This window comes from Ambystoma mexicanum, chromosome 3p (assembly GCF_040938575.1).
Source record: "Ambystoma mexicanum isolate Mex_15411 chromosome 3p, UKY_AmexF1_1, whole genome shotgun sequence".
In the NCBI taxonomy this organism is placed as follows: Eukaryota; Metazoa; Chordata; class Amphibia; order Caudata; family Ambystomatidae; genus Ambystoma; species Ambystoma mexicanum.
In genome coordinates this window covers 40,286,303-40,295,703 of record NC_090925.1, presented here as the reverse complement: position 1 = coordinate 40,295,703, position 9,401 = coordinate 40,286,303, and the positions used below count along the sequence as shown (strand labels likewise).

Genomic DNA, 9,401 nt, shown 5'->3' with positions numbered 1-9,401 from the left:
ATCCTCTTTCTCGATGTGTGAGTAGCATTGTTCTGTGGGGGTCAGGGCCTTGGATGTGTGTGCTACCATTTGAATGTCTCTGCCTGGTGAGTTTTGTACCAGAATAGCTCCCAGTACAACCGGGCTAGCGTCCACGTACAACTCAGTTTGGAGGTGGGTGTCGTAGTATGCCATGCTGCTACTGGTAGACAGACTCTTTGATGCCCTCACATGCTCCTTGACACAGTTTGCTCCACTCCCATTTGGTGGCCGACTTAGTCAGGTCTCGTAGTGGTTCTGAGATTGTGGCCAGGTTGTTAATAAACCTCCTGCAGTATTTTTTATTTGAATTTTTCTAACACGCTACACACCCAAAGGTCTCTGGGCGCACATTCATCACTACGTTGCCATCCCCAAAAAGCTGGACACTATGTAGGCATGGTCGGTGGTGTCGCTCCCTTGATGTCGGCAAACTTGAGGGGGTCTGCTGACATGCACTTGATGTTGAACACATAGCCAAAAAAGGGCAGCTCTTCCTTGAGGAACTCGCACTTGCCCTTGTGGATGGCAAGACCAGATTTGTCTAACCGGTCGAGGACTGCTGCTAGTCGGTGCATGTGCTCTGCTCTGTCTTTTGAATGGATGAGGGTGTCATCACTGACATTTAGGACCCTGGGAGACCCTGTAAGACTGTCTGCTGGAAAACATTAGCCGCAGAGGATGCCGAAGTTCAACCTCTTGTATCTCCACAGTCCCAGGTGCATGAAGAACATTGTGATATTGCTCAAGTAGTTCTTATGTATTTTTAGCAGGTTGTAGCCACTGTTTAGGTCTATCTTCGAGAAGATTTTGGAACCTATGAGGTTGGCAATGATCTCATCCAGAGTCGGGGTGGTGTGTCTCTCCCGAATTATGGCAGCATTCGGGAGGCTCATGTCAATGCATATTTGGATCATCCCTGTTTTTTTGGGCTTCTTAGTGATGACCATAGGGGAAACCCAGAGGTGGGTCCTTTTACCTCCTCGATTATTCAAGCCTTTTCCAACTCACGCAGTTCTTTTGCCAACAAATCCCTCATGTAGAATGGCGCTCTCCGCTGTCGCACTGCCTCGGGCTGTATGGTTGTGTCAATGTGCAATTTGAACACTTTGAGTATTTTGGGGTGTTTTGCTAATAGGTCATGTATGGCGTTGTTGTCCGTGATATCGCAGGCACATTTGATGAACCCTAGGTCCTCCACTGAGCTCCAGCTGAGTAGGCACTTGATTCTGGCAACAACATCATAAATCTTTGATTGGATCCTTGGGCCTCCCTTCCTGAGGAGCGATGTGTGAAAAAGTCCCACCACGCATAAGGGTTTTCTGCTGCCGTACCCATACAGCTGTGTGATGGTGTTCATTAGCGTCGGCCGGGGATTCATCTGATGTAGTGTCTCGAGAGGCACTGCCTGTGTGGTGCTGTAAATACCTTGTGGGCTGGGTGCCTGGTGTGCATGTGCGTTCCAAGGCTGTGTGCCACAAAGTGATGAGGCAAAAAAAAATCTCTGCAGCCGCATGGGCCTTTCACTCCTTCATTGCCGGGGTTCTGTTGATGCTAACATGCCTGATGGATCTGGTCCGTGAGCATCTAAGGGCCCGGAGCGAGGTCTGCCTGTGCGCGCTGTGAAAAGAAATGCGGCCAGCCTGGAGTGCAGTTAGCCCGGAAATGTCGACCTTACGCGAGGGAGTCCGACGTCACAGCGTTTATTCCACGTGCCGCTCTGCGTGGCGAAATGTTTTGAACACAAGAGCATCTCAGTTAGCCCCAAATAGGTTGCTAATGTTTAATATGTTGTAGATTAGGTATCCAGTTTACGATATAAAAGTAATGAAGTTCAGAGAAATATTTTTAGCAGGAATTGTTTAATTCACATTCCTGTAATATTTGCCGCCAAAATTTGTTTTTGTAAATCACACAATGAGTTTGCATCTCAAATTGCCCATAATACTCTGGTGCCAATGCATTTCGGATTTAATCCTTCTTCAGGGCGGTATTATAGCAAAAAACAAGTAGTATAGCATGACTTATTACATTGTTAACAGTATATGTACATACAACAGCCATTGTTTAAGGGTTATTACAAAAATCACATACCAATCCGCGAATCACGTCCATTTGAAGAGATAATGAGCAAGAATAAAACAAAACGGCATACCAATTAGTTAACTGAAGTAAATGTGCATATTCTCTCTATCTTTAAACTATATGTGCATGTCATACCTCGGTCATGCCGAACGCTGAAATCGTGGTGTTGTATGGGGATACAACAAGATCTACAAGAAAGTTAAACAATAATGCTAAGTCATCCTCAAGTCCTTCTGTAGGTAAGGCATGTGAAATCTAATTGTTACTGCTGTACTTACTAAGCTTCTGTTGTGCACAAAGCGTGACCGCAGAGTGAGCCGCTTGCAACGCGCTCGCGTTAGTTTACCTTTCGTTTTAAAGGTTACCATGGAGACGGTGCGAGGCGTCGTGGTCCTGCCTGGAGCACGTACGCCTCGTGCCCCAGCCTCGGGCGCGAGCCAGGGGGCAGGGATGTCTCCATGGTGACCAATGCATTGAAAGTCAATGCGCGTGATTGTAATCTCATGTCTACAGAGCCTTAAAGGCGCAGTAGCTAGAGCAATTAGGGGACTAGCAGTGTGTATTCATTTAACGGATCATAATGATGTATGCAAGACTATAGGTCCACATTGACTAAATATGGGAAGTAGGGCGTATGAAATAAAATAATCCAGAATAATCCATCTCTGGGACATGTATTCTATCACTATGGTGTCATTTAAGCAATGAGTTTTCACTATTATGAAGACATAAACCTAGGTATAGTCCAATCTTAAAGAAAAACATGGCAAGAAATGTAAAATGCAGTTAAATAGCGGAACAATAACAACGGTTGTTTTCATGGAAAATATTGTGAATAAAATATAAGGTTAATTCTATTCTACAGAAATGATTTCACAAGAAACACATAAAGTTTATTTCTTCATTGAGCCCCCTTGGAGTAAGGGAACTCAGACGGTCTATCCAAAAGGATTCTCTTTGATCCATTTTCCTTTGGAAATTCTCGTGGGTGTCTCTTTTAGAAACCACTTCTAGAATTACAAAGCGGATTTGAGCCAGGTTGTGTTTCTTCTCATCCCAATGTCTTGACACCGCTGAGTTCAGATTGTGATTCCTTATGCATGATCTGTGTTCGTTCCACCTATTTTTTGCTACTTGCAATGTCTGACCCACATAGTACAGTCCACACGGACACTTGATGGCATAAATCACGTTAATAGAGTCACATGTAGCAAAATCCTTCAATCTGAGTTTTTTGTTCGATTAGGTCCTAGTGCCACAGGACCGTTTTTGGATTGACAGCTCCAGGCGAGAACATTACAATAAACTTACTGTATAGTGAATTTATGATTTTCTTAATATAAACAACTACTATAATACGTGGTGCCCTGCTCACCCTCTTTTTCTTGAACACAAGAGCAGCCACAACAGGGGCCAGATTCACAAAAACACTGAGACACAAAGGACCTGATTTACAAACACATTTTTTCAATGAAATACGCTTTGTAAATCAGGCCCTACTTTTCTAATGAAAGTTGTTTAGCACGTGGCTGATTAAGAGAGATTATGCAGAAGGAGTACACATGCAGCATGTAAAAACAAAAGGGGGTGAGGCGCGCACTCCAATTCCTGGCCAATATACTACCTGAAGAAAGAAAAAAATTACTGGGTTAAATCCCAAAAGTGTCCAATTCACTGGGTTAGATCCCAATTGTTGCCAAAATGTTCACAGGGTTGAATCCCTTCTGCTGCATTTGTACTGCTGTTCTCCTCCTAGCGCTTTCGTGTCCCAACACTCTTCAGGGAGGCTGTCATAGCTCTCAACTCACACGCTTTTAGCGGGTGTCACCCGCCTTGTAAACAGCCGATTCACCCGACAAGCCTCCAGCACGCCCATTCATTTCAATGGGCCTCTCACCCGCCAAAAATAAAATCGGGTGTTTTCACCCGCCTTTGCGATACAAACGGTTGAGAGCTATGGGCTGTGTTGCCTTTCTTTTCAGGTGAAACCAATTAAATTGCTGATACAATCTCTAAGGATTATGGGAGCTGTAACGAAAACATTTGTTCAGTTCAGGTGTCCAAGAAAAGACTCCCCTCCAGAACAGCAGTACAAATGCATCAGGAGGGATCCAACCCTGTGAACATTTTGGCAACAATTGGGATCTAACCCAGTGAATTGGACACTTTGGGATTTAACCCAGTTATTCTTTTTCTTTGTTCAGGTAGTATATATTGGCCAGGATTTGGAGTGTGCCCCTCACCCCCCTTTTGTTTTTTAGAGTACACAGACAGCAAGGTGACAAGAACGTTGCTGGATACTGCAAGAGGCCAAGAGGAAGGCACAAGGGTGGCAGCAAAGGCAGTCTGTAATGTGTCCGCTCCAAAGTGCGCATTTAATCTCTATATTTAAAGAAGATGTTGCTGCGTCATAAGGCTGCCCTCGGGGGTCCCACTGAGGCTTGGGATCATTTTAAACAAAAAGGTTGAAAGGCCCTGGTGCCGTTCCTGAATGTATACATGGTGTATTTCAGCACAGCTGTGCACATGGGTATATTATCTTTCAAAAAAAGGTCAGAAAGATGAGCGCAAATACACGATATGAAAATGAACTCTTGCATGATTTAGTGCAGCAACATTTATTATGTCCTTTCATCTGCATGCCTGCAGCTGCCTTGCAGGGATTGGTGGGAAGTTGAAGACAGCAACATTGCCACTGATGGGAGGTGAAATTTACAGTGTAAATTCCTTGGGCCCATGTGATACAGGAGGGTGTCAAGCATATGAGCTCCATAACTTGGTGGGGGGAGGGTTATCGGGGTGTTGTACTGTTATGCCCAGAATTTACCATCTTTGACCTGATTATGTGGAGAAGTAATGGGCGGGGGGGCGGAGGGGGTCACATATGACTGTGCATTAAGCCTTTAAATAATACAGCATCTGCCAGTCTCATGGGTTTTGGGTGGGTGCTGCACACGCCCACCAGGCAGTCCACAATCCTATGCTGGTAAAGGGCACGAGCCCCCCACCACTCTGTTGCATGTCACTTCCAGGGTGAAGCACAGTGTCCACACAAGGCCACTGCTGTCTCCCTGAAGGGACAGCTCTGCAGACACCAGATCAGAGGTCAGAGTGCATGCGGCTTCCCTTTCCTGCCTAGGTGTGTGTGTGTGTGTGGTGGCAGCTCGCAGGGCCCTCGCTGCACACACGCACACACACACACGCCGCCTCTGCAAATGGAGGCCGAGGACGCCTACTCCGAGCTGAACCCCGGCGCGAAGGACGAGGAGGAGGACGCCTACACGGAGCTGAACCTCGGGCTGCGAGAGGACGAGGAGACCTACACCACGCTCTGCATCGAAGGGCCGCAGAAAGGTCAGGCCGGAGGCGGCCGGGGGAGCTATGAGGCCTGGCCGCAGAGAGGTGAGGCAAGAGGCGTTCTGAGGCCCGGGCGGCACTCTTCTCGCACGGCTAAACCCAGCTTTAATCATTTTCATTCTGCATGTATTCGCATTTTTTTCCATGTTCCTCTGTCTTCTTTCATTTTGTAAACTGTTGTTTTTCCTGCTCAGAGCTGCAAGTTATTTTCTCCTGTTTATTTAGTGTGCCTTGTGGCGGCTGGACTTCCTCTTGCAGGAAGCAGCCTGGGTGTGTGGAGAGCACGCTGCATGCATGGCAGTGGATCATGCCGGCTGTTATGGGCGCAGAAGGCGCTACATTCGTGGCTGCATGCTGGTGTTTAGGCGCGTGGGAGCTGCTGCGCCAGTGCAGGCAGGAGCCTCCTGCAGGGCAGCTCTGTGTGCAAGGCACACACACGCCAGATTGTCTATCTGTGTGAGTTTAGAGGGTCTTGACCACCAGAGATGTGCTCTGGTAGAGGCCCTGTGAGATGCCACTGCAGCTGTGCACAAGAGACTTCGCGGATGGAGTCCAGCTGTGACTCTAGAGTGTGCAGAATAATGTTTTAATTGTAATTGGTTATTTATAACGCACTCAATACCCAGAGGTTTCTAAGTGTGGACTGGACACGGGGATCGAACCTGTGTTGCTCCGAGGCGCGTTGCACCTGAGCTATCCTCCCGAGTTTCTGTGGTGTCTTGCACGAGGGTTGTATTTTCTAAGCTGGTTGATAATTAGTTGGGTTGTCCAATGGCAGAGGAAGCTGCCTGGAGGCAATGCTATTATTGCATGAAGAAGGAGACCTTGGGGTTTGGAAGGGTGGTCAGCCTTTGCTGGGTAGAGGGTCTTCAGGTTGTTGGAAGAGGAGTGCGGCGTTCCCCTTCAGGAGAGTGTCAGTAGTGAACACACTATGCACAATGAGATGGCCAGCCACGCCAGTAGAGTCTTTTCCTGACAGTCAGCCTCACACCGCCTGGGCATGAGTGCCATGCAAGATCATGTAAACAAACACCTGAGCAATCACTGACAAAGCCAATAGGTGGCCTGGCAGTGAATATGCACACCTTCGATGTGAGTAGTGTTCCTGTTCCTCCGGGTTGCTTGGCCATGGTCATGCAATGTTTAATTGTCCACCCAGTGGAAAACATGGGTACAGGCAAAATCACCCTTACGCTTCACTTTTCCACTTTCCCACTCTGTCCATACAAAGTGTAAACCATTGAAGCCTTCGCAATGGATTCCTATGGATTCCGCCTGCTTTTGCCAGGCGGTCATTTCAGGGGGATTCCATTGCAGTACCACCAGCGTGAAAATATAAGATGGTGGTAATGGAGCTCTGCTTGTAAGGTGGATCAGAAGAGCAGGTGGGTGTGGCATGTCCCACCTGTTTCTCAAATCTACCTTAATAATACCAACAAATTAAGAGGATCACCAAAAGGGCAACTTTCTACAATACCCTTCACCCAGAACATGACTCACATTCTGTTTTGTGTACAGATTTCTAACATTATTATTATTATTATTATTATTATTATTATTATTATTATTATTATTATTATTATTATTGTATTTATTGAGTTTGGACCTAGTTCTGAGAAGCAACGGAGCGCTTTACAGAGGAGTCCAACATTACAGATGCATAACAAAGTGCTTTACAGAGGTGTCCAACATTACAGATGCATAAGAGAGAGGTTTACAGAGGTATACAACAGTACAGATGCATAATGGCACTTTACAGAGGTATACAACATTACAGATGCATAACAGAGAGGTTTACAGATGTATACATCAATACAGATAGATAACAGAGCACTTTACAGAGGTGTACAACATTACAGATGCATGACAGAGAGGTTTACAGAGGTGTACAACATTAAAGATGCATATTGGAGTGCTTTACAGAGGTGTACAACATTACAGATGCAGACCAGAGAGGTTTACAGTGGTGTACATTACAGATGCATAACAGAGAGGTTTACAGAGGTATACACCAATACAGATAGATAACGGAGCACTTTACAGAGGTGTACAGCATTACAGATGCATGACGGAGAGGTTTACGGAGGTGTACAACATTACAGATGCATAACGGAATGCTTTACAGAGGTGTACATTATTACAGATGCATATCGGCGTGCTTTACAGAGGTGTACAACATTACAGATGCATAACGGAGAGGTTTACAGAGGTGTACAACATTACAGATGCATAACGGAATGCTTTACAGAGGTGTACATCATTACAGATGCATAACGGAGAGGTTTACAGAGGTGTACAATATTACAGATGCATAACAGAGAGGTTTACAGAGGTGAACAACACTACAGATGCATAACGGAGTGCTTTACAGAGGTGTAAAACATTACAGATGCATAACGGAGAGGTTTACAGAGGTGTACAACATTACAAATGCATAACAGAGTGCTTTACAGAGGTGTACAACATTACAGATGCATAACAGAGAGATTTACAGAGGTGTACAACATTACAGATGCATGATCAAACACTTTACAGAGGTGTACAACATTACAGATGCATAATGGAGCACCTTACAGAGGTATACAATTCATAATGGAGCACTTTACAGAGGTGTACAACATTACAGATGCATAATGGAGCACTTTAGAGAGGTATACAATGCATAATGGAGCACTTTACAGAGGTGTACAACATTACATATGCATAATGGAGCACTTTACAGAGGTATACACTGCATAATGGAGCACTTTACAGAGGTGTACAACATTACAGATGCATAATGGAGCGCTTTACAGAGGTGTACAATGCATAATGGAGCACTTTACAGAGGTGTACAACATTACAGATGCATAATGGAGCACTTTACAGAGGTATACAAACAGATGCATAATGGAGCACTTTACAGAGGTGTACAACATTACAGATGCATAATGGAGCACTTTACAGAGGTGTACAACATTACGGATACAGCGCTTTTCAGTGGTAACATCAGAACACATATACAGCAGAGTGGGATACAGAGGAGCACAGAAGAGCGTTACAGATGTTCCGGGTGGTGGGAAGGAGAGTGGCAGATGGTATCTAGCAAGTCAGGTGGCCCAGGGGCTGGGGGGGCAACTTGATGGCCTAGGTGTTGAGGATGAGAGACTCCTTGTAGAGGTGGGTCTTGAGTTCTTTTCTGAACATAGTGTTGGGCAACAGAGATACGCAATTCGTTCAGTGTGAATGTGATATTTTGCAAACTGGGCAGTGCACTGGCTACACTGTTATATGTGGGGAATTATTGGGTACGCAGCACGAGTGGGTCTTTCCTTTCATGAAGAGTCTAGTGTGGCTGCTGAGCAGGTGAGACCAACTTAAGAGGTTGTGTATGTGCTCTGGGGGTGGTATGTTTGTGGGGAACAAAGGTAAAACACTTGATATGAGTGTGATACATGTTAAATGAAGAAGAATTGTACACTTAGTAAAAGTGTGAATACCTTTTGTGCACTTGTGATGAGTGTCACATACCCTTGTTAGGCAATGTTGTGATATGTGTCTGGTAAAGGGGGGTCTCACCCTCATCATGAGTAGTGTATATGTGTTTCTGGAAGAGGGAAGTGCCCTTAGTATGAGCTTGAGACATGTTTGCTAAAGAGGGACAAGTGCAAATGCATGCATGCATGCATGCACAAACATCCACACATTCACTTCAGCATGCAGACAGAACCACAAGTTCACACAGACACATGCACACAGAGATGCAGGTGTGCACAGACACACACACACACACACACACACACATACATATGCACACAAATAGGCATAGTCACAAAAAGAAAAATCTACAGAGACAGATGCACAAAAACAGGCGTACTTACATGTGCACAACACACAAGGCACTACGCACACATGCACATTTGCACCATCACACAGAATTGTATGTATCTCATCTTCTGGCA

The 9,401-nt window shown here is 45.5% G+C and overlaps 1 protein-coding gene across 1 annotated transcript in view; it reads left to right on the top strand.

Annotated features, from left to right (window-relative positions):
• The first annotated feature begins 5,112 nt into the window (after nt 1-5,112).
• LOC138580112 (natural killer cells antigen CD94-like) overlaps nt 5,113-9,401 on the top strand; it is a 129,702-nt gene continuing 125,413 nt past the window's right edge. Inside the window, exon 1 of the mRNA XM_069650390.1 lies at nt 5,113-5,505. Within this exon, the coding sequence (XP_069506491.1) occupies nt 5,319-5,505 (187 nt within the window). The 5' untranslated portion in view covers nt 5,113-5,318. The remainder of the gene's footprint in view (nt 5,506-9,401) is intronic.